The sequence below is a fragment of the Pongo pygmaeus genome, chromosome 1 (assembly GCF_028885625.2).
Source record: "Pongo pygmaeus isolate AG05252 chromosome 1, NHGRI_mPonPyg2-v2.0_pri, whole genome shotgun sequence".
Lineage (NCBI taxonomy): Eukaryota > Metazoa > Chordata > Mammalia > Primates > Hominidae > Pongo > Pongo pygmaeus.
The window spans coordinates 131331509-131358164 of record NC_072373.2 but is presented as its reverse complement, the minus strand read 5'-3'; the positions used below and the strand labels follow the sequence as shown (position 1 = coordinate 131358164).

Below are 26656 nucleotides of genomic sequence, written 5' to 3'. Positions count from 1 at the left end.
TAAGCATAAATGAATATACACATATGTACGTGTACAATCACCTATTTAGGAGTACTTAAGAATGATCCATCTGTAAATGATTGTATCGGGAAGACCACATTTGTGGCATCTGTTCTTTTTATGAGAAATTACCCTTTGTTGTCTAGGTTAGCATATTTTAAGTGACTGTTATAAAGAAGTATTTTCTCTTTTGGAGATCTAGAGATGTATGTTCTCTTAGTACATATAAGAGTAAGAATGAAGAGATTTAACAAGATACTTTCCTTCCACTTTCTCTTTGTGAAAACAAAACTATAAATGCCTGTCACTGTATAGTTAGGAGTTAAGCTATATTCTTGATTGGCTGAACTGACTATTAGGTTTCATTTTCCCTCAAAAAAAGTTTTCTAAATAGTGAGTTTAGAATAACTGTTCACACTTGACCGAAGGTTGGTATTTTTGGAATAAATGCATTTGGGGGTAGAGATCACACGAGTTCATTAGTACTAAACTTCAAGTACCCAAGCTTTTATGGTCAAACATGAAAAATTGGCCAGCATTTTCAATGTTGCTTCCATAGAAAACTGTGTTCTATGTTAGAAGCATTATTTGTACTCCAAATGCACTTTATGAAATACATGATATTTCTAAGTTGGATATATGTTATCAAACCCAGATAGTTCTACAGTTTGGAAGCTTTGGTTTGGAAGCTTTTGTGCGTCTTTTTTCTTTTTTTCTTTTTTCAAGACAGAGTCTCGCTCTGTCACCCAGGGTAGAGTACAGTGGTGTGATCTTGGCTCATTGCAACCTCCGCCTCCTAGGTTCAAGCGATTCTCTTGCCTTAGCCTCCTGAGTAGCTGAGATTACAGGTGCTCGCCACTACGTCCGGCTAATTTTTGTATTTTTAGTAAAGACGGGGTTTCACCATGTTGGTCAGGCTGGTCTTGAACTCCTGGTCTCGTGATCTGCCTGCCTCGACCTCCCAAAATGCTGGGATTACAGGCGTGAGCCACTGCAGCATCTTATAATGATCAAATTTGTCCACTTTAGAAGGGACAATGATTCTAATCCTTGCTGTAGGGAAAATAGTCTTGTTCCAAACCCTGCTGATAATGACTGTTTTCCTTATCATATTCCTACATATGTATCTCTTACAGCCCTTCAAGAGAAGAATGAAATCTTACAGTAGGAAGAAATAACATATTCTTCTCGTTGCTTGCACTTATCCTCTGTTTTCTTCTTCTGTTGTACTACATTAGAGAATTCTTTTGAGTCAGTGACAGAGTGATGAGGATAGACCGAACCAATTATTTGACTTGATTTTATATCTTCTTACTGGAATTTATACTAGATTGTTTTATGCTTACATAAAATGTTGGATATTCTTGAAGACATATACAGCTCAATCTTATTTTAACTGCTGGCTTTTTTCTTTTGAGTGCTTCATTGTTCGTTATGGCAATTTATATTCTTAGAAATTGGTAGTGGACCTGTACATATGTACCCGGTACAAGGAGATGCTCAGTAATATTTTTTAATGAGTTACTCTAAACCATGTTTTGGGTGCATATGTATGTGTGCATGCATCTATTTGCATATGGACATACACCAACCAGTGTATATTATTAAACTGTGCTGGTACTTGATTTAGTTTCCTGTTTTTACCATTTCCATATCATGTACCATGTGGTATAATAGTTAAAATTTTGTAGTGTTTTGTGAACATTTAGTTTTTTAGATTTGTGCATTTCATTTGCTCCCACTTTTTCCCATTATAAAGGGAACGTTGTACAAAGATACATTGTATAATATTCTAAACATTCATTTTAAGAGAATAAACTTTGGAAAGTATAGCTTTCATGGACCTTATTTTATGACAATGAAGATTGCATCTTATGACTTGGACTGTTTAATTTACAATTGTGTACATCTGTGTGGGTGATTGATATTTCTGGTGAGTGTGAAATATATATGCAATGTGTTATTCCATGTTTACTTCTGCAGGAAAATTCAACCTAAATATTACTGCATGTAATTTTTAATATGCAAAAATTCAGTTAAATAAGGTACTGGTGTGAGTGACTGTTTTCCTATGAGAGGTGAGTGTGCATTAGATAACTCATATTTTTGTCTTTGGCTTGGGACTCAGGCAATAGAAATGAGGTTGATATTGTACCCATGTTCTTCTTGTCACATGTGTTGGCATGGATTTTTGGTTTGTTGAGAACAGATATTTTAATGTATTTGCTTAATTTTTAGGAGTTTAGGCATATAACCCAAAATAAAATTCTTTGAGAAATGACAGGAAGATTTTCTTTTCACATCAAATGTCTATTAATTACTTCTTTTTAAACAGTGGTAAAATCACTCTAAAATGTTAGAATTTTCATATACCAAAAGCAAATCCTAGCACAGCAATTCATTTGAGCAAATTCCAAGAAAACATTTTTCTCAGTTACATTCAGGTTATTTTCCAAATTGCAAAAATAGGACTTTCCTCAAATTCTGAATTCTGATCATCTTGAGAAAAGAAATATATTTGAAACCTAAATTCAGAACACACTTGCTTGTTAGTGAGAAAGTCATGCCAAAGATAATAGTAGTTAAAATCTTGTGGAAGGCAGATGGTTGTTGTAAGACAGATTTTTCAGTTTGGATTTTAAATTTAAGTATGATATTTGCTTTCTTTCTGGAAATACCAGAAAGTTTGCTTTATTTCATCTGCTACATGAATAGATGACAAAAAAGAAAAAAAAATTACAGGCTGACAAACACTGAATAATTAGGATTTGTTAATTTTTCTTAGAGACCCATTTATTTCACAATGTCTAAAATAACATTAGGCAAGTTTCTTCTGTCTTATATTGCATGTGCTGTTATTTTCTCTTACTTTCTTCAGACATCTCGTGGGGAATTTGACTCCAGTGAATTTGAAGTTAGGAGACGGTATCAAGATTTCCTTTGGTTGAAGGGAAAACTGGAAGAAGCACACCCCACTCTGATTATTCCAGTAAGTTTGCAAAATTTTTTTTTCATAGAATAGCTACCAGTTTTCTGTTGAGTCTTTTTGAATGCCTAAAACCTAATTTCAGACCTTAAGTTCACTGTAATTCATTTATCTTAGGAATAATATTGATTTCTAAATGTTTCAATCAGTGTACACTTTAAAAAAAAAAAAAACTCTTCATAATATATTATGATTTCTCATTTTTGGTTCTAACATTGTGAATTTTTAAAAATTATTTTAATAAGAAATGATCCGATGTTCAACTAGTCTTCCAAAAAGGGAAAGCGTAGAATTGCTTATAAACCTATGGCTAATAATACTTGAATACCTTTTTAATTTTTTTTGCCTTAGCCATTGCCAGAAAAGTTTATAGTAAAAGGAATGGTGGAACGCTTTAACGATGACTTCATTGAGACACGCAGGAAGGCTTTACATAAATTTTTGAACCGAATTGCTGATCATCCAACTTTAACATTTAATGAAGACTTCAAAATTTTTCTCACTGCACAAGCTTGGGTAAAGGATTTTTATTTATACTCATATAATCTTTGGGTGTCTGTATCTATAGTAGATTGTATTCTTCCTCTTGTTTCATTACAAATCACGCAGTGGTGTACTTGAATTGAGATGGAATTTTTCAGAAACACTGGAGAGTTATCCTTCAGATATAACCCTGTGTCAAATCTACATATAAATATTACAGAAATCTTGTATCTTCTCCATGTGTGTGTATATATATATACACACACACACACACACACACACACACACTCTCTCTCTCTCTCTCTCTCTCTCTTTCTGTCTCTCTAATGTTTTAATGTCAGGGTGCTTCTTGCATAAATAGCAAATACTGAACAGGTATAAATATATTTCTTTCATTGACACTATAGTTGATCCTTGAACAACATGGCGGTTAGGGAAACCAACCCCTTATGAAATTGAAAATCCATGTGTAACTTTTAATTTCCCAGAAACTTAACTACTAGTAGCCTCCTGTTGATTGGAAGCCTTAACTGTAACAAACAGTTGGTTAACACATATGTATACCTTTTGTGTATTATATACTGTATTTTTTGCAATAAAGTAACCTAGAGAAAAGAAAATGTTATTTAAGAAAATCCTAAGGAAGACAAAATATACTAACAGTATTCTACTGTATTTATTGATACCATAAGTTTATGTTGTCTGTTTACAAGATGAATTGTCGGTCTGAAATGGAGGGCAATGACAGTGGCAGACCTCAGTCTATGGTGTTTAGCAAGCAATTCAACTTTTTTTGTAATGACGTGACTTTTCTTGGCTTCTTGGGAACATTTCCAGCATCACTAGTGGCACTTCATATGGGTCCCATGGTATTATTTCAGGTTTATAGTACTGCACTAAACACAATAAAAAAAATACATGGGAACCACAAGAGATCACTTTTTACTGCTATACCCAATTTACTGGAGAGATGAACTACTAACACGGAGATGATCAGCGTCACATGGCATTTTAAGCAGATATTCACAACGCTTGAGCTTGCCACAAATAGCAACAGGAGGGCTACAAAAATAGTACAATAGTACAGTGTGTACTGTAGTTAATTTTAAGCAGTTTTGATTTAATACTGCATCTTTATGTTTGTTTACATTTCTCTCAGCTGCAAATGGTGGCATGTGAGTCAGAATATGTGCATACGTTTTGATAAATTTTAACTTTTTGTAATAGATTTATATACATTTTAGGGTAGTAAATGATAGACTAGTATCCACATATATTTTGTGGATTCATGACATACCTTTCTCTCAGTTTTTTCTACATTTTTGGACTATGGTTTGTGAGTTTTTTTTAATTGTCGCAAATCTTCAAAAAATTTTCCAATATATTTATTGAAGAAAGTCCACATATGTGGACCTGCTCAGCTCACACCTGTGTTGTTCAAGGGTCTACTTTATTTTGAGTAATAATGGATCAGGGCTTTTTAAGTTAGGATAAAAGTCCTTATTAAATGGGTAGATGGATGAATGGAGATGGATGGATGGATGGATGGACGGACGGACGGATGGACGGACGGACGGATGGACGGACGGACAGACAGACAGATAGATAATATAATCTCCTTACTTTTCCTTTAATTATCTAAGTGGGGGAGTGCCTAATTTTTAATACAGAAACCTTATCCATTCTACTTGTTTTTTCTTTTATTCTATAAAGCTATAACTCAGCAAGAAAGATAACAAACAGGACAAAGGGTCAATATTAAACAGTTACTGGCAAATGTTGAGTTTTATATCTCTCAGTTGTTGCCAGTGGTAGAAGCTAAAAAGTGGTTCATTTCAATCTTGACAGATAGTCCTGCTCTATGGAAGCCCTTTGTGACTTACGTGAAATGAATATGTGGCCTGACTTCAGAACCTTAGAAGCTGTTAGAAATATTCTCTACAGTCAACAGTTTCAGTAATAGCTTGCCAGTTGTGACGTGAGCTGTCTCTGATAATGTTTACTCTATCAAATGAGGCTGTAGCACTCTTGGATGGATGTGTTGCCTGGTCAAGGATGGCATCTGTTATTATTGGCACAAAAGAAATCACACTGAATTGGAAGTAAACAAGTTTACTTTGTATGTATTATTTTCTGCAAGATATTCAGGAACGAAAACCTGAAGGAAGATAGACAATGTGTTATTTAATATTTGGGTAAATAATATATAATATTTTTATCTGTAGATTAGGTAGTCAGCAGTATTTTATTTGATCACATATTTTATTTGATCCCAAGCTTGTGTTTCAACAAGGGCCACAACGATGATTAGAATCCCTTGTCCTTTTTTGTTTTTATTTGTTCTTTTAACTTACACCATACTTCTCAAGGGATATGTTTCTGTGTAGTATATTCTTTTATAGGATTTTTTCTATCTATTTTGGAAGTCTATAGTTGTCCCTTCTAGGTTAAGTATGAAATAACTAGTTTCGTGTGTTATTAAAAGTTTTCTCGGCTGGGCACGGTGGCTCACGCCTGTAATCCCAGCACTTTGGGAGGCCGAGGCGGGCGGATCACAAGGTCAGGAGATGCAGACCATCTTAGCTAACACGGTGAAACTCCGTCTCTACTAAAAATAGAAAAAATTAGCCGGGCGCGGTGGGGGGCGCCTGTAATCCCAGCTACTCAGGAGGCTGAGGCAGGAGAATGGCATGAACCCGGGAGGCGGAGCTTGCAGTGAGCCGAGATTGTGCCACTGCAGTCTGGCCTGGGGGAAAGAGCAAGACTCCATCTCAAAAAAAAAAAAAAAAGTTTTCTCTGTAGACAGCCAGCTGGTGAAGGTGGTGTCACAGTTTACCCACTTCATTTGGTTGAAGTGCTATGTTCAGGTAGTATCTATTTACAAACCATCCTAATGACTTTAAGTGGGCAGAGCAAGTTGGTGCTTAATAATGTAGCCTCTGGAATCAGACTTCTAGGATTCCAGTTCTTGCTCTACCACTTAATTGCTCTGGGATTTTTTTTTTTTTTTTTTTTTTTTTTGAGACAGAGTCTCGCTCTGTGGCTCAGGCTGGAGTGCAGTGACATGATCTCGGCTCACTGCAAGCTCTGCCTCCTGAGTTCACACCATTCTCCTGCCTCAGCCTCCCAAGTAGCTGGGACTACAGGCACCTGCCACCATGCCAGGCTAATTTTTTTGTATTTTTAGTAGAGACGGGGTTTCACCATGTTAGCCAGGGTGGTCTCGATCTCCTGACCTCGTGATCTGCCCGCCTCAGCCTCCCAAAGTGCTGGGATTACGGACGTGAGCCACTGCAGCCAGCCTGCTCTGGGATCTTGAGCAAGTTAGTTAACTTTCTTGTGCCTCTATTTTCTTCTGTAAAATGAGGAAAATAATAAAACCTACCTCATAGGTTTATGGTGAATTACGTGTATTAAAATATCAGTATAGTGCCCAGAAGGTATTAAGCTCTAAATAAATGTTAGCTACTATTACATCTAAAGAATTAATAAAGTTTTCCAATTTTATTTTTCGGAGTATAACTTAGGCCCTGAGAAATCTTCTCTCAATCATTTTCCATTAAATTCCTGTTATAAAATATAGATGGTATGTCATATTATCCTTATCTTCTCTAGTATCTCATTGAGCAGTATTCTGTCTGTTAAACTCTGTTCTTTTAAAGATTTACGTCTGAGGAAAGACTATATAGCTGTTTTACATGAGTACTGTGAAAGGGAATATTATTAAGGAGGCTGCCACTTAGAGGAAACACTGTACCTTAATAAAGCTCATCTGCTTCAAGCTGACATTAAAAAGATTGATGCCTATGAAACCATTTTATCTTAATTTTATTCTCCTAATTAGGTTTATTTTTGTATTGAGTCTCGGAATATTGAGACTTGTTTCACTAGAAATACTGTTTTTTGTTTCTAGGAACTCTCTTCTCACAAGAAGCAAGGTCCTGGCTTGCTAAGCAGGATGGGGCAAACAGTCAGAGCTGTTGCATCCTCAATGAGAGGAGTTAAAAACCGCCCAGAGGAGTTCATGGAAATGAATAACTTTATTGAACTATTTAGCCAGAAAATAAATTTGATAGATAAAATATCTCAGAGAATTTATAAGGAAGAAAGGGGTGAGTAGAATTACTGAAATGTGATTTCAAAGTTGTTCAGTTTCTGATGAATCTTCACATTTGTTGGTATATTATAGCAACATTCAGTTAGAATGTCAGCTTCAAAGTGTGGCTTATTCCTAGCCATCTGATGGACATTTCTGATTCCTAAATGATTTCAAAGGTAGTTATGGCCAGTCTCCGTTTTCGCTTTTATCAATCACTAGCTGCTCTACTTCCCATTCATAGATAATAATGGTAAAGTAAGCCCCGAGTTTAAGATTGTGGATGTGGTTGTTTGTATTCAACATGGAACAGAGCTCAGAATCAAAGAAGTAATGTTTCAGGAAATAGGATTTTCATATTTTCTGGTAATTATTTTTTTCTGGAGGAAACAGATACTCTGTATTAAACCTTTCGAAGTATGGCAGAGATTTACGTATTGGAAAATCTGCCTCTTTTCCTATTTTCTTTTTAGTTTATAAATCAGAATTGTTGGTGAATTTTTTCTAATTCTAATTCTGATCACGTGATGATTTTTTCCCCTAATTTTCTAATTGCATTTACTTACATTAAAAAATAGATAACTGAGTCAGCAAATAATTTCCTAATATAATTTGTTATTAGAGATGAGGAATTACATAAAGACAAACAAAAGTTCCTAAGTTGATGGCTTATTTGTTAATTGACCTCTACTTAACTGTACTGCCCATCAGGATAAGCTGGGAAATATTTTATTTCTAGTATCCGGACAGTGTTTAAACGTAATAAATACTCAATTAAAATTTTTTCAGTGATTGAAAAAAAAACATGAATGAACATAAGATTTGGAATGGTGTAGGAAAATGTGCTTTATTAAGAATTGATTGGTTTTAAAAAGAGATATAGAAAAAAATTATAACTGCACGTACTTTGCCCCTTTTCTACCTTTTTTTCGTGCATTGACCCCTGATGAGATTACTGTAGTGACTGAATGTAGTATAATAATTTGTTTTAAACCTCCTTGGTTTGCCCTTACATTTATTATTTGTCTTTTTTTTTTTTAACCTGAATAAGTGAATTATTTTAACTAGGTTCTGTGATTCCAGTTCTATTTAGTAGATCTGGATGCATAGTTAGGTGGTATGGCAATTCAAAGAGATCTCTGGAAACTATTGGTAGTTAAGAGCTTTATAAACTATCAATGAGTATCAAAGAGTAATTAAGATGGTACCTGTTAAGCTCACAGTCTAGTTGGGAAATATGTATATTAACAGACAAATTACAGCGCAGCTAACTAAATGTTTGCACACAGATGTGATTTGAGTGGTATGTAAGCGCAGTTTAGAATTTTAGGGCAGCTTTGCATATAAACATAAATATTGTTCAGATTTAATGACTGACATTGACATATATTGAGAAAATGAGAAATTTGAGATTTCTCAATTGACTCAATTGAGAAAAGAGAGTGGAAAATTTTCTTTTCTAGAAATTAGTTCAGTATGGTCATTATTTAACATAAAGACAGGCCTAGGATCAGGAAGGTGGAGTTTGGGAGGATTATAGAGGTGATTAAATGTTCATTAGGTAACAACTAGTATCTCCACTGTTTTTAAATTTCATATTTTTAAACTTTTTATTTAATACAAACTTTTAAAGTTTTAATAGTTTAGAGAAATATGACAGATATCAGCAAATCCTAATGAGTTAACTGTAAGATGGTTAAATATAGATAATTTAATTGTATTTATATGGATAGTGGACAAAAAATGGTCACTGCTTATAAATTTTCCACCACAAAAAGCTATGTACATCATTGAAAATTAAGTGTGAAAGTAAAAATGTAAAATTGTAAAGACAGTCACATTTTAAAATGAAATCCAAAAATTTTTGAATACATAGTGTATCAAACATTGAATGGTCTTTGGTTACTCATGTATGCATTCTTTCATTGATATGAAAATATTTATTGAACTCATTACATGTAAGGGTTTGAGATAGAAAAATAATAAGACTCAGTCCCTGCTTTAAGGAGTATGTGGCCAAGAGCATTTGAGTTATGAGACATCTATAATACAGTGGGATAATGCTTTAATGAAAGTATAAAATTATGATAAGCTCATTGAGGGCCAAAGCATCTATGAATCCTTTGAAACAGAATCAGAGGAGATTTATTTGAACTGGAATTTAAAGGATTAGAAGTAGTTTGTCAGGTGATAGAAATAGAGGACAAGGCAGAGGGACATGTGCAAATGTTTTTGTAAAGAGAAATCATGGGTTATGCATGACTGAACAAGCAATTTGTCTTGAGTTAAAATCTTTGGGAGAGAATTTCACATTGGACCTGGAGAAGCAGACGGTGAGGACTAATGATAAAGGTTTAATTTAACTAATTCTAATTTAGCTACAAAGAGTCAATGTTTCTATACTGTGATAAAAATAGAGGGAGAATAGGAGACCCTTGAAGCAGTACAGATTAGAGATGCTGATGGTGGTGGAAGTGAAGATAAGTACATAGGTAGATGGATAGTTTAAGATCTAGAAGTTTTGGAACTGGTGATTGACTGGCTCTGTGTAAGTATGATTCTAGGATAACCTCCCAATTTTTTGCTTAGATTTATGGATAGTAGTTACCACTAAGTAGAATATATAGTCAGAAGAAGGGGAGAAAGAAGATGCTAAGTTTTTTTCAGGGCATGTTGCCTATGAGGCACTCAGATACAGTTGTGTGGTAGGCAGAAGTCTATAATAGATATGATGGTCATATAATTTATTTTTCAAGCCAAGACATTTTTGACAGTGAAAAGGTATGTCATTATTGATTACACTTGGATAGTAGTCATTCAAAGACTGACCTGGGCAAACTGTGATGGCTGGTTGATTTAATGAAGGATGATATCCGTTTTCTTATGTTCTTGTGTAAGAACATGTGCACTGTGAGAGAAATAAGGCCCTTTCCTACTATCTAGGATACAGGTATTTTGAAAACTTTTGTTTATTGAAGAGCTTATTCTTTTTTTTTTTTAAGAATATTTTGATGAAATGAAAGAATATGGCCCAATTCATATTCTGTGGTCAGCGTCAGAAGAGGATCTGGTTGATACTCTAAAGGATGTTGCCAGCTGCATTGACAGATGCTGTAAGGCCACTGAAAAGCGGATGTCTGGACTCTCAGAGGCCCTGCTTCCTGTTGTACATGAGTATGTGCTTTATAGTGAAATGTTAATGGTAAGAACACCTAATTCTAATTTTGCCTCAGTCCCTTACCTGATTATAAGCTCTATAAAGGCAGCTATATTTCTTTTCTTTAAAACCACTATCTTTTTGTCCTAGCAGGTTGTTTTGAATGTAGATGTTCAATAAATATTTGTTCACTGTGTGCCTAAATAGATGAAGGAAAGAATCCGTTGTTAAAAAGCAGGAACACTCAATAGCAACACCAACAATTTATCAGATTATACATAGATTTGAAGCATCCTCAATCAAAATTTACATAGGGAATATGATTAGTTTTTCCAAACCTTATGAAATTTTACTTTAAAATTTTTTGGTGCTTTGGGGATTTCTTTTCATGAAAGAACTGCTCTCCTGCTTCTAGGTACATTTGATTTAGCAATATATTTAGTACCATTATGTAGAAAGTACTTGAGTCGGATCTTGATGTTCTGCCTTCTGGTAGCTTTTAAAAGAAATCTTTCAAGTTAAAATGTTTTTCTTTCACTACTTGAAAAGGCTTTTATTCCTCTTATATCAAAGTTTTGCATTCTACTTCCTCAGTTCAAGTTAAGGTTTCTAGATATTTGGAATTTAACAATCCTATCTGCAAAGCTAATATTTTTCATCCAGTATTTTTCTGTGCCTACAATACTTTGCACAGGCAAATTGGCACCCTCAGTGTTTTAGGGTGGTGATGGGGAAAGGAATCAGCTTGCATTCAGATACAGCTCCTTTTTTCCGTTCTTTATAATTGGAACCATGGTTTCTTTGGACATGTACCCTTGATTTCTAGGGATTCCTTTCAATTTTTTTCTTTATTAAAAACTTTTCCTTGTTTTAGTCTGAAAAGCTCACTTTGTGTTTCAGCATGAGATCTGCCTCTCTCGTTGATCATGTTTAGGTTTCCTTTGACAGTCATTAAATATTGCACAGACATTTCAGGCTTCGGCTGTACTTAACTTTGTTGGAGTCCTCCTGTAAACAAAGCTTCTTGCTTCCCAAAGGCCTTCGATGTTTCACTGTTGATGATTCTCTTTCCTCTCTCTATCCATTTCCTTGGCTACATCCTTTGGTTTCACGTCATTATTGGGGTCACCCCCTTGTGTAAATCTTCAAGAAGATCGGATTTTTATGTTCTGTTCCATTAATTAGTGTTTTCTCCTATATTATATCAAGATGGAAATTATGTAATTGAAGTATTACATTATTAATGGTATGGAAAAATTAGAATTATTTTATAGGTCCTCGTTTGATTGAATTAATTTTTAGAAGCCTAGGGTATAATAAGTAGTACTTATATTGCATTTCTTGTTCTGTTTGATATTGGAACATTCTCTTCAATTTCAGCTAAAGTAATGAAAAGTAATCCTTCCATAAAAATGATTAATTTCATGTAATTTTCACCAGTTGTCCTCTGAAGCAACCTTTTACTTAAAATGTATTTGTGCATATGAAAACCAGTGCTTCATCTTTTTTGAAATGGACCTTAAATAAATAGGACTGAATTAGAGAGTGAGTCATTTTGGTCAAAGAAAGGAAGAGCTTTCTTGACATTAATGGCATTTAAACATTGAGGTAAATATAAGGGAATTTGAGGTATTAGTTGAATTTTCTATGGACTTCTTTGCAACTAGGAAAAATGTTAGCTTCCTTTGAATTTTTTTTTTTTTTTTTTTTTTTTTAAGAGACATGGTCTCACTCTGTTGCACAGGCTGGAGTGTAGAGGCATAATCATAGCTCACTACAGCCTCGAACTCCTGGGCTCCAGTGGTCCTCCCACCTCTATCTTCCAAAGTGCTGAGATGTGATATAGGTGTGAACTACTGTGCCTGGCCTGCTTTGAATGTCTTAAGAGTCATTCCACCAGGTGCAAAACTGTACTAGGTGATTCTCGATACTTAATGCTTTTTGGTTATCATTTAAATAGTGTAGAGCCATCTTGTTTGACTTCCATGTAACTGATTTGTGTCTAGTTTCTTTCCTTCTTCTTTAAAACACCAGAAGGCCCTTCTCTTTTATGTCCTGTACTTCTCTAGCTGGTTGAATTGTTTGCTTGTCCAAACTTAATTTTATTTTTTCCTTAACCTGTTCAGGCCATTTGTGCTTCTTATTAGAATGCCATTATTTAATATTGTGAAAACCAGTAAAAGATGAGTACAAATAAAAAGAGTCCTTGTGTCCATAAAGTCTAAGTTACATGTCTTGGAAGAAATGTGAATCACTTAAAGACATTGTAAAAGTTCGGCAAAAATGAAAGATGTAGTTGAATTCTGCACTCAAATTTCTTCACGTGGGTGGTTTAAGTTTAAAAACTCTGAAACATGAAATCAAGAAAACAAGATGAAACTATCAAAGAGGAGGCTATGATCTCTCATCCAAAGCTTGGCTAACTGATGAATATTTTATATTTTGAGCTAAAATAAAATGCTTAGGCTATGAATGCATACTTCAGTTTTCTGATTCCCTACCATAATTTCCTGTTTGATTATCTGATCCTTTGGAGTCAGATAAGAAGGTTGCCACAGAGTGTAGATATGGTCCATGTGACATCCCACCCATAACTAGTTTATGCCATAGTGTATTTCTCCAGTGCTTCTACTATTTTTTGTTTGTTTTGCTCTTTACTATTTTTGAAGAATTATACATGCGGATTCCATCAAATGTAGTACATATGTACAATGCTTAAATGGGTAAAATGTGCATTAGGAAAACTAATAAAACATTTATAGGAAAAAAAACCCTCTTAAATACTTGCTTTCAGTTTAGTTTTTAGAGATTAACAAAGAAAACCACAACTTTTAAAATGTATTGTATCCCCAAATGACTGATGGCTTGGGGAAGAGATGCTATTTATATTCTGAAATATATATTTTTGCTATAGGAAAGATTATTAAAACTAAGTACAGCCTATTTTATCTGTATGTTTTAATGTAAAGGGTGTTATGAAAAGAAGAGACCAAATACAAGCAGAACTGGATTCCAAAGTTGAAGCTTTGACCTATAAAAAGGCAGATACTGATCTGGTAAGTTTTTAAGTTTCTTGATACAATCATATAGAATTCATTGTCTAAAATTTTTGTTAGCAATGTCCTTACATGATTGTTTCTTATATGATTGTTTCTAAGCATTCAGCAAATTATAGTAAAATTTCTTCCTAAAATCTGTTATACATTGGATACCATGTGAGTCTACAAGCTTAACAATGATGGTTTTCTGCCTTTCTGACTTATGTCTGGTACTATTAGGAAAGTATAATTTTGTAAAAAGGAGATAATGTGTTGGAAGAAAGTATGAAAGGCAATGCTAGCATTATTCCAGGCTAGTAAGTACTCAGTAAGTAAATCGACTTTTTAATAGTTTTTTTGAGATATTTATATACATTAATGTTCCTGTATACTTTTTTTCTAAGTATTGTTAAAATCTTTATGAAAGGGAATATCTTTGTGTTTGCAAGTTTAATCTTTCCCTTAAGATATTGTATTACGGAAATTTTCAAACAAAGTGAGATCTAATAATATAATGAGCTCTCATATACTCATAACTGGGCTTCATTAATTCTCAACATTTGGCTCAACTTTTTTTATTGTCTCTCCTCATTTTTAAATTTTTACTGAATATTCTAAAGCAAATTCTAGATATAGATTATTTTACCCATGGTATTTTTATATTTATATTTTAGCATCTTCGCATTTTCAGAGTAATACTATCAGGTTGGAATAATTATTCTCATTTTAAAAGTGAGAAGACACTTGAAAGATAGAGTAATTTGCCTAAGTTTATATATAGGTCTTGAAATGCAGAATAGGATTGGAGGTGGTGATGTCTCTTGCGTGCCTCAGACAGTGCTGCCTATCAGAAAGCAGGTATAGAAGTGGGAAAAGTGGGCTTTTAATCTAATGAACTTCTACTGAGTGCATTATGAAATATTTTTTAAATTTTGCTTTAAATTTAAGGATTTAGGTTGTTATTGAATACAATATTGAGTGCACTTACATCAGGTGAGTGGGGGAGTCCTTGAAACTTCCCTGTAAATCTGTAGTGTTGCAGCCTCCTCAGCCCTGACCTGGCCAAGGACTCTGCATCCCCCCTCCCTGCTTTAATTTTCTCCCTAACTTTAATCACTTCCTAACATATGACCTCCTAATTAGTTTTCTTTGTATATTTTTCTCTCTCTTTCCCTCTCCATAATTGAAACTCCTTAAGGGCAGATTTTTTTTTATTTGTTCACTGGAGTGTTCCCAGACCCTTGTGCACTGCCTGGCACATGGTGGTCACTCAATAAATATGTAGTGAAGGAATGAGTGGAAGCCACAGTGACTACTCTGATTTGTGCAAGCATATTGAAGGCTTGAAGCATGAAGTCTCTAGAAAATCAGACTGTGCAATTATTTCATTATTTAATTAATATTGTGAAAACCAGAAAAGATGAGTACAAATACGAAGAGTCCTTGTGTCTACGAAGTCTAACTTGCATGTCTCTGTGCAACTTAGAATTATTATACTGTGAATTATTGTTACGTTTCTTGACTATGCATATTAAGTGAAATTCTGTTCTCTCCAGTGGAATGTGAGTGGGGAGTGGTGGGCTGCTGTGGACAGAGTAGGAGAAAGGAATCTGTGAGAGAGAATAACAGAAAATGTAGAACTAGAGGAACTAGTGCTCAAGGGAAAAATCATCTTTGTGATTTAGAGAGAACCCCAGATTAACCTTTTCTATTTAGTAAGAAACAATTGACTCCTAACACTCTCAATATATATAGTTAAGAAACATATATATACATATGTGTATATATAAACATAGAAGTACATATATACATATATTTCTTAACTATATATATAGAGTTAAGAGTCAATTAGAATTGACTGTGAAAGGCTGCACATGTGTATAGAAATTGTAATTGCATCTTTTGAATTTTAGAATTTGTTTTTAGGTGTTAAGTAACTAAGGATATCGAAGTTAGTGGTTAGACAAAATTTTGCTCTTGATGAAATACTAGAAACAGTAGAATATTTTAAAGTTTCAGGAGAATAATAGCATGGCTGAAAAACCAAGCATATTTTAAGAATGGCCTATATTCATGTTTTAAAATGAAAAGAAGATTAATCGGAATTGTTCCAAACACAAAAACACAAGGAAAAAAATAGCTTGGGTCCAAATATGGCTGGGATTTCCCAACTCAGTTAAAAAAAAAAAACAAAAAAAACCACATTATTTTTCCACTGAGCTTGCAAATATTTTGTCTTCTGCTGTATAAGAATTTTTTTGATATTTTGTTATAACTTAATCAGTATATATTTATGATTTCACTTGGGTGTGTGTGTCATGTCTACTCTAAAGTGTTTAATACCCACGTAGCTGCTACATTGTAAAACTGGAAAAATTTGAAACTTTAATTATCTGCATTATATTCTGTAAGATACTTTTGGTTAAGTTTTAAAACAGACACATTTAACAGAGACATTGCAGGTATTTTTTTGTTTATCATCAAAACAAATTTTTCCTAAAATTTATGGGGACTGAGTTAATGATTTGTGAATGGAACTGTTTATATTTTCAAATAATTAATTTGTTTATAGGCCTTCTCACTTTTAAAATCCCTGTGCCTTATGATGGTATCTTCGGGAGGAACCTACCAGAGTTACTCTAAAAATGAACTGGCCTTGATTGGTCACAGAAAGACTGAAAGGAAGTTGCTTAGAAATATGCAGGATAGGGTCACCATGGCAACGTGCCCTTGTGAGGTCCTTCTAAGGAGCCGTCCTTTGCAGTCACCATGGCGACCCTGGCAGAGAACTGAATATAGCAATCTGCCTGGTTGTTTGCCATGGCAACTCAGACAGGGCCATTTTGGAGACAACCCTGGGGCCATTTCTATGGAGACATTGGGGCAGCCTTCAGAGACTCCATCAAAGTCACCTTTGGGTGGGATGCTAAGTGCAAACCCAGCAAAGCAACTGATAATGAAAAGGTCAGTGAAATGAAGCTCTAGTAAGAAAGGCAAAGATTAGAGGAGTTATAGTTATTGGGTAGAAAGATAGCAGTTATGTAACATTCCAGAGGACATTTGACTATGTCAGGTGACCTTTGTGTGGGTTTTGTGGTATGCAAATGCAAGGGCTCTGGTCTTTTTACCTTGCCTATAATCCTGCATTTGCTATAAATGAACAATAATGGCATTACAGTTACTTTTTCTTATCACACAGATATAGCCACAAAAGGTATGTGTTTTCCTGCAAACTAAAATAATATCTGACAGTGGGTCCTTGATACATTACATGGTTAGTTGCAAAGTGGCTCCTTCTTAGAGTTTGTGGTTTATAGTTCTTATCTCACAGCAATAAAATTAATGGTTTCAAAATTACTTAAGTCAGTAAAGACATTCGGAATATTCATTTGAAGGTCAGTTCAGCTGTTCATTTAGAGTTTTGTCATCTAAGCTTTGGAATTTGATAAATGAAGCATCAAATCCTAGCTCACCTGTTTATTAATTTTGTGACCCAGGGCAAGTTTTCTAACTTTTTTCAGCCTCATTTTATCATATATAGGTTGAGGAAATTATTAGTACCTTTCTAATAGGCTTGTTTAAGGATTAAATTATATAATGCAAATAAATTGCTTGGATCATAGTAAGCACTCAGTAGTTTTTAGCTGTTGTCATTTTGATGACAGTATAGAGGTAATATTTGAGATTGGTCCTATAAAATGACTATGGAATTATTCCTTGCAAAGCACAAGGAATATTTCAGGTAGAATGGATACTATGAAAAGCTTTAGAAGCTCAAAAAGCATGCTAAATTGATTAAACCAGATTGGTGTGTGGAGGGGAGGGTACAGTAAGGAAGAGGGGATGTGACTTAAAGATGGACTATAGTCAGGTGGAAAGGAGGCCTTATCTGTCAGGTTGAGAAATACGTACTTTATCCTTTGCTCAGTATGGATCCAGTGGGAACCTGAACGGAAGAGGTGGCAGTGGAGTTGCAGAGAAGAGTTAACATGAGAAAGAGGTAGGCAGAGGGTAGAATCCACATCACTTAAAGAATGCAGGGCAGCCAATGTTTCAAGTTGTTAATAACTAACATTTCTAACTTGCAGCAGGGCAGATCGTGGCTCTCTACACTGAGCTACAGAATAAAAAGTGAAGAAGAAATTTGGAGGTGTGCAACTTTACATAATGATAAGATGATATTTAAGGTAGAGGTATTCAGCAAACACTTTTCAGCAAAGTTAATTGACTATTTACCCTATGAACGTCACTGTTCCCAACACTGGGGAAAGAAACCAGGTCCTCATGAGGCTTATGTTTTAGTGGGTTAAAAAAAAGAGTAAATAATTAAAATTTATAATATATTGTCATATAGTGATAAGTGTGGAGGAGACAGAGTGTTGAGGAGCAGTGCAATTTAGGATTAGGGGTCAGTAAAATATTCACCAAGGAGATAATGTTTAAGTAATATGTGTACCTGGGGGAAGAGCCTTTCAGGCAGAGGGGACAATACATGCACAATGAAGTATGCTTGTACATTCCAGAAGAAGCAAGAAGACCAGTGTTGCAGAAATGAAGTGAGCAAGTAGAAGAGTTGTGGGAAATGAAGTCAGGTCTAACCAAGGGTTAGACCATATAGAGCTTTATAAGGTTTTAGTCTCAGTGAGATAGGAAAATAGTTGAACAGAGGATTCACATAATCATATTTAAGTTACAAGATGATTATTGTGCTTGGAGAAAGCACAAGATGATGTGCATGTGGTATGTGCATGTGGTATGTGCATGGGATGGAGGAAAGCCAGAGCAGGAGAGTAGCTCTTAAAGTATTCCCAGTGAGACATAATAGCTTGGACCAGAGCAGAAGTGATATTAAGGGGTCAGAAGCTGAGTATATTTCATAGGAAGAGCTGTTTGCTATTTGGTGGGCTATGGATCGTGAGCCAATAAGGAGAGGCAAGGATGATTCTGAGGTTTTAGACAGAGCAACTGGAAGGTAATAGTTGGCATTAATTGAGATGAGGAGACTTTGGAAACAACAGGTTTAATGGGGAAGATAATTTTCTCAGATTTGGAAAGGTAAAGTTTGATTTGCCTATTAGTCACCCGATAGAACTATTGAGTAGGGAGTTACATGTAAAAATTCATAGGTTCAGCTGAAGATATATATTTGGAAATTATTAGCAAATAGATGGTATTTAAAGCTATAAGATTTGTCAAGGTCATTAAAGTATGAGAAAAGAGAGAAGAAAGAAATTCGGTCAGAGCCTTGGCATATTTCAACATTAAGAGATTAATGATAATGGAAAATCAGAAGTTTTGGCTGATGAGGAGAAGGAAAAGAATTTGATGTAGCTTTGTCTGGTGATAGATCATTGCACCAGTAAGATTAACTAAAGAGATCTGATTAGGGTCATCCAACTTTTTAAACCATTTCTCCATTTATGAGGCATTTCAAAAAACAATTTGATATATGATAATTAAAATATTTCAAGAGTAATTGAGTTGCATTATGTGCACCAGTAAAGAAGATATTCAATGTAATAGATACCAGCCTATGAAAGTCATAATTTTTGACTGGGATGATAAAGGTATAATAATAACTGAGATTATGAAGAAACTCAGATATTTGGAGAAACTTGTGAGTTTTGCCATTTTGTTATAAGTTTTCAGAGTCAGAGCTTCTGTTTGAAAATGCTTATTCACTTCACTGCTTAACTGTAAAATAAATAAGGTTCATCTGTGGTGCTAAATAATACTGCGTATCTGTTTTATTTTTATTTCTGAATGGATGATTTATAGTTTTCCACTCAAAGCAGCATTCAAACATAAATGAATATGAATACATTTGACATTTAGCAATATGTGCATAGAATTGGGAAGTTGGATCTAGATGTAATGCCATAGCTGTTTAGCAGTATATTTATGTGAGCAAAGAAATGCATTTTCATAAGATCATCACAGTCTGGAATTTTGCACAGCCACATTCAGTAGATGCAAACAGATACCAGATTATTCAAGCTGGTCCCTATTCGGTATGACATGCTATTTTTGGCTGCTGTTTCACTCTCATCCTTAAATAGAGGTTATTAATTTTCAGATGATCTTGGTAGTGTATAAATGGTGCACAGAGCAAGATTGCCTTCTCTCTAATTCTAGGAAGCTTTAAAGAAATAATTTTGACATAGCAAGCCTTGCTTGTGATGGGGGTGAAGGTTGCTTCTTCCTTTTTTAAGTATTGTCTGGCTCACTTCTCTCCTGAACTTTTTACAAATTATTCCTTTCTATATGCCTCATTTCCTGATATAATCCATTTTCTACTCTGCTTCTTTTTGTCTGTTTACAGCTGTGTGTCTGTCTCTTACGCACAGATACACATGCATCCACACGTATACATAAACACACACACACAGCAGTAAAGAACATGACAGTGTCCAGTGGGATGAGAAGAGGCTTTTTTTCTTGCATATTTCCTTTTATCAATTTATCCTAAAAGGCACCTGGCTGATATTTCCTCAAAACTTATTGGTCAGAATTGTGAAAAGTCAGGATCAAACCAGTCACGTGGAGTGGGAATGTGGCCATCAGAATTTACTTATCAGCTACAATACACACCCTGTTACAGATACCTGAAAAAACTGGGGCCTTTGCAGAACGTAACGTGGAGAGTAGAGGATGGATTCTGGGTAAAACACTAATAAATGCTGGCCACAGACAGTGCAGCAGGGTAGTGGGTTTGCACACACAGCTGGCCGGGAATTTGGAATGGTGCATGAGTGATGCTGTTATCAAGAAGGCCCTCAGCAGCCAGCTCCTCCCAGAAGAAAGTACCAGGGAGTGCCTAGAATTCCTCTCCCTCTATGTCTTCTTGGGCAGCCCTGTCTCATTCAAGGCTTCATTGGCTTGAGTGGTAGGTACAAAAGCAAAACTGTGTTCTCCTATTTATATAAACTTGTAAAGGATAATAATGAATATTTGATTAAATTGTAAAAATCACCATATCTACCTTATGAATAGGAGTCTGTTGAGCCTGAGATCTCTGGTTGGAATTTTACCATATTGGATTTTTCTCTCTGTCATTTATTTTTGTGCCCCTGGCACTTCCCAACAGAGCAGTCTCTATAAAGTATTTAATATAAGGTCTTAATCCCAGTTGCAGAGTTGTGTGTAATTTAAAGCACAGCATTTTGTGGCAGAGGCCACTTACTGCCTTTGTAGTTCTGGGCCAAGTTACTTAACATTCTCCATACTTTAATTTACTCAACTGTGAGAGATGTGGGTAATACCTTCCGTAGAGTGTTGTAAAATGAGCATATTGAAACCTTAGCCCAGTGCCTAACCAGGATTAGATTGTAAATATTTCTATAAACAACGTTAAAGGAACTTTCTTTGAAGTATATATTAGTTTCGTTCTTCTAAATCAAAGTTTGGAAAGTGTTAACCGCAGTACTGCTTGTGAGACCTCCACAGTGTTAAAATAAGAAAAAAGAAAAAGCGAGGCAGCAATTAGCTTTAGCTGTGTAGTGACCACTCCCATTTGCCCTACCTGGTCGCTCTAGGCAGTTGCATAGATACTTTAAATTGTATCTGAATTTATGCAGACTATTCAGAGGTTGTGCTTTGGACTCCTATGGAATTATTTTAACTCAGCTCACTCGATGTTGTACCATTGATGCATCAGAAGGACATTTTAAGGAGAACTATAAATCTGTTTATGATAAACATCAACAGCACTATTTTATATTTTTCTTTTATGAGACCTCATGAGAAAGCTTTCATTTACATCTCAGCACCAGCGATATGGTTTCACTTCTCCTGAGTAGCTAGTGTATTTTCAGCTTATACACATCTTGGGTTTTATACCTGATCTTATCCCATTTATCTCACTTTTTACAGTAGTTACTAGACTATTGAGAGCCCCAATTCTGATCCACTTCTGTCTGGCAAGTGTGTCTTTTGTGTGTCAGACTCACCCTTGGCTTTACCTTGTTTTTTTCCTTACTCTCGTGTTCTCATTGCACTAATGTCTTTACTTACTGTCTTTAAACTTGTAGAGTACAATTGTGGAAGCTCTCATATGGAATATGGAATCTAATAAGGAATAAATTAGAAACAAATTAATAAGAACTAGAGGTAAAGTATTCCAAATCATTTTAAAGACCACACATTTCTTACAACATATTGTGACCCACCCTGCCTAAGTGTGTTTTTAGTCATTTCTTTTGAAATTCATAAACAGTAGCATGTCTGTTATGAACACAAACCTGAACACGGAATGACTCATGTAACCATTACCCAGAAGACTTGTCAAGAGATATTAGAGGGTGAGGTGAAAAATACTGTACTATTTTCAAAATTTTACCATGAAATTTGCTTAGGGAAGTAGCTGCATATTAAGGTTTGCTAATTTGAAAGTAGAACATAAAAATGTACAGTCTTGATGAATAAGGCCTGTGTATGTTTGTGGTAGGTGAGGGTGGAAGGGGAGAAGAAGGAAGAAGACAAAGACTGGAAAAAGAGAGGCAGTGTAACAATGTTGCAGATAATTTCTAAAGAAAGACTAAGCTCTGTGTCTTTCTCTAGGAAGATTTTTTTTTTTTTTCTGTTGCCTTGACTGCAACCGAAAAAGTAACAGATGGACAAGTAAAAGGGGTAGTTTAAAATTCCAGTCATTTCTTCTCAGGGTTTTAAGAAATTCTACTTACGGTGTCCTTTGGATTTGTGGTGTGTTTTATGGGGTTTGCCTGCCATAGATAGAAAGTTTAAATAGCTTTCGTATATAGAAACTCAAACCAGATTCAATTTCTTTTTAATTTAGACTTTTTGTTAATAAGAAATATGTCCTAAGGATCTGTCTTACATATCTCTTTCACTCCTGGCCCTGCCTGGGCACTTAATAAATATTTCATAATGCTTAGAGCAGTAACACACTGGGAATTAGAAGCCAGGAGAAGGCTTTGATTCACTTTTATTTAACTTGTGACCTTAATCAGACGTTAATTATTCCTTATCCATTAACATGCAGAAATTACGCTTAAAGAATTTTTTTTGAAGATGAATTAACGTTTATAAATCTAGGACTTGTGTTAGTAAAAATTTTGGTAAGTTGTAGTATGAATATGTAAAATGTTAGATAATTCATCATGGTGTTATAAAACATTATTTAAAGTATAAATAGTTATTATTATTATTTTGAGACAGAATCTAGCTCTGTCACCCAGGCTGGAGGGCAGTGGCGTGATCTTGGCTCACTGCAACCGCTGTCTCCCGGGTTCAGGTGATTCTCCTGCCTCAGCCTCCCAAGTAGTGGGGATTACAGGTACACGCCACCACGCCCAGCTAATTTTTGTATTTTTAGTAGAGACAGGGTTTCACCATGTTGGCCGGGCTGGATCTCGAACTCCTGACCTCAAGTGATCCGCCTGCCTTGACCTCCCAAAGTGCTAGGATTACAGGACTGGCTTAAAGTATAAATAGTTTAGTACTAAAATCAAAAATTGTATTCCTACCAAATAGAGAACCAGTAGTTTTCGTCTGGCACATTTGGATATATTAAATTAAATGCATTTTGATTTATTACAGGCATACCTTTGAGATACTCTGTTCAGTTTCAGACTGCCACAATAAAGCAAGTCACAAGAAATTTTTGGTTTCCCAGTGGATATAAAAGTTATGTTTGCACTATACTGTAGTCTATTAAATATGCAATAGCATTATGTGTAAAAAATGTACATAATTTAGTTAAAAAAGATGTCATTGTTAAAAATGCTAATGATCATATGAGCCTTCAGAGAGCTGTAATCTTTTTGCTGGTAGAGTGTCTTTCCTTTATGTTGATGGCTGCTGACTGATCACGTGGTGGTTGATAAAGATTGGGGTAGCTATGGCAATTTCTTAAAATATGAGAACAAGGAAGTTTGCTGCAGAGATTGATTTTCCTTTCACCAGTGAATTCCCCGTAGCATGCAATGTTGTTTGATAGCATTTTACCCACAGAACTGCTTTTGAAATTGGAGCCAATCCTTTCAAAACTTGCCACTGCTGTATCAACTAAGTTTTCATAATATTCTGAATTCTTTGTTGTCATTTTAAGAATACTCACAGCGTCTTCACCAGGAGTAGATCCTGCCTCAAGAAATCACTTTCTTTGCTCATCCATAAGAAGCAACTTCTCATCTGTCCAAATTCTATCATGAGATTGTAGCAATTCAGTCATCTCTTCAGGCTCTACTTCTAATTATAGTTCTCTACTATTTCTGCCACACCTGCAGTTACTTCCTCCACTGAAATCTTGAACCCTTTGCTCAAAGTCATCTATAAGAGTTAGAATCAACTTCTTCCAAATTCCTATAAATGTTAATATTTTGATCTGTTCCCATGAATCCCATATATTTTTCATGGAATCTAGAATGGTGTATTCTTTCCAGAAGATTTTCAATTTACTCAGTTCCATCAAGGGAATCACTATCTATGGCAGCTACAGCCTTACAAAATGTATTTCTTAAAAATAAGACTCGAAAGTCTAAATGACTCATTGACTCATGGACTATGGAAGTTACATTAGCTGGCATGAAGGCAGTATTAATCCCCTTGTACATTTCCGTCAGAGTTCTTCAGTGACCAAGTACATTGTCAATAAACAGTAATATTTTGAAAGGAATCTTTTTTTCTGAGCAGTAGATCTCAAGAGTGGGCTTAAAATATTCAATAAACCATACTGTAAACAGATAACACTGTCATCCAGGCTTTGTTATTTCAGGTATAGAGCACAGGCAGAGTAGATTTAGAGTAATTCTTAAGGGCACTAGAATTATCAGAATGGTAAATGGGCATTGGCTTCAACTTAAAAATCACCAACTACATTAGCTCCTAACAAGAGAGTCAGGCTGTCCTTTGAAGCTAGGCATTGACTTTTCCTCTCTAGCTATGAAAGTCTTAGATAGCATCTTCTTCCAATATAAAACTTTTGTCAGCTGGGCACGGTAGCTCACACCTGTAATCTCAGCACTTTGGGAGGCCGAGGCAGGCACATCACCTGAGGTTGGGAGTTCGAGATGAGCCTGACCAACATGGAGAAACCCCGTCTCTACTAAAAATACAAAATTAGCCAGACATAGTGGCACATGCCTGTAATGCCGGCTACCCGGGAGGCTAAGGCAGGAGAATTGCTTAAACCTAGGAGGCAGAGGTTGCAGTGAGCTGAGATCATGCCATTGCACTCCAGCCTGGGCAACAAGAGCGAAATTCTGTCTCAGGAAAAAAAAAAAAAAACTTCTCTACATTGAGAATCTGTTGTTTGTAATGTAGCCATCCTTATCAATGATCGTAGTTAGATCTTCTGGATAACTTGTTATAACTTCTACATCAGCATTTGTTGCTTCATCTTGCATTTTTATGTTATGGAGACAGCTTCTTTCCTTAAACCTAGCGAACGAACCTCTGCTAGCAACATTTCCTCCCCAGCTTCCTCACTTCTCCCAGCCTTCATAAAATTGAAGAGTTAGGGCATTGCTCTGGATTAGGCTTTGGCTTAAGGGAATTTTATGGCTGGTTTGATCTTCTATTCAGACCACTAAAACTTTCTCCATATCAGCAATAAGGCTTTTTTTTTGCTTTCTTATAATTCATGTGTTTATTGGAATAGCATTTTTAATTTCTTCCAAGAACTTTTTCTTTGCATTCAGAACTTGTCTAACTGTTCTGTGCAAGAGGACTAGCTTGCAGCCAATCTCAGCTTTTGAAATGCCTTCCTCACTAACTTTAATCATTTGTAGCTTTTGATATAAAGTAAGAGATACTCAGTTCTTTCTTCCACTTGAACACATAAAAGCCATTGTAGGGTTATTAATTGATCATATTTCAATATTATTATCTCTCAGGGAATACGAAGGAGAGGAACAGAGACAGGAGAATGGTCAGTGATACAGTCAGAACATACACATTTATGGATTAGATTCACTACTTCATATGGACACAATTCCCCCTCTTCCAAATTACAGTGGTAACATCAAAGACTGCTTATCACAGATCACCATCACAGATGTGATAATAATGAAAAAGTTTGAAGTATTGTAAGAATTACCAAAATGTGACACAGACACGTGAAGTAAGCACATGTTGTTGGAAAAATGATGCTAGTAGGCTTACTCAGTGCAGGGTTGTCACAAAGCTTCAATTTGTTAGAAAAAAAATGGAATATCTGCAAAGTACGGAAAAGCACAGTACAATAAAATTAGGTATAGTTGTATAATTAGTAGACTTTGGAGAATAAGCCTTTTCTCTCTGGTGAATCTTAGTCAATAGTCAATTTAGAGGGGTGTCAATGCCCCAATCACCTGGCCATTCAACTTTCAGAGAATTTCTAGACCCAAACTAGTGCTTTCATTTTATAAGCATATTTAACATCTATTTAGTACATGTTGTATGCCAGGCACTATGCTAAGCATTCACATATATCAGCCAATGTCTAATCCTGTGAGATAGGTAGTAATTTGTTTCCATTTTTGTGGATGGGAAAATTGACTCCTAGAGAGTCAATCAGCAAATAGTTCTTAGCTCCTTAAGAAGACTGAAAAAGCCCGTCTCCCTAGAAGCTTATTCTGTAGTGGAAGGAGACTGAAAATAAGTAAAAAAATTAAATGAATATGATAATTTTAGACCGTGATTAGTGCTATAAAGAGAATAAAACAGGGTAATATGATAAAGAATACCAGGAGGGGAAGTATCTAGAGTGATCAGAGAAGGACTTTCTGAGGAGATGACCTTGAGAAGAGAGCTGAATCATCATAAGGGGCCATTGATCCAAATTCTGGAGCACCAGTGTTGGAAGAAGGAGGAAAAGCCATGATCCTCTGAAATGAGAATGAATTCACATGTTCCAGGAGCTTTGTTAGGTTGCAAGTAGCTAGAATATGAAGGAC

General features: G+C 35.3%; 1 protein-coding gene across 1 annotated transcript in view; it reads left to right on the top strand.

The window, feature by feature from the left end:
• The window catches only part of SNX7 (sorting nexin 7), a 102476-nt gene that overhangs the window by 30759 nt on the left and 45061 nt on the right, over nt 1-26656 (top strand). Inside the window, exons 3-7 of the mRNA XM_054449080.2 lie at nt 2879-2989; nt 3338-3502; nt 7383-7581; nt 10568-10767; nt 13692-13778. Of these exons, the coding sequence (XP_054305055.1) occupies nt 2879-2989; nt 3338-3502; nt 7383-7581; nt 10568-10767; nt 13692-13778 (762 nt within the window). The remainder of the gene's footprint in view (nt 1-2878; nt 2990-3337; nt 3503-7382; nt 7582-10567; nt 10768-13691; nt 13779-26656) is intronic.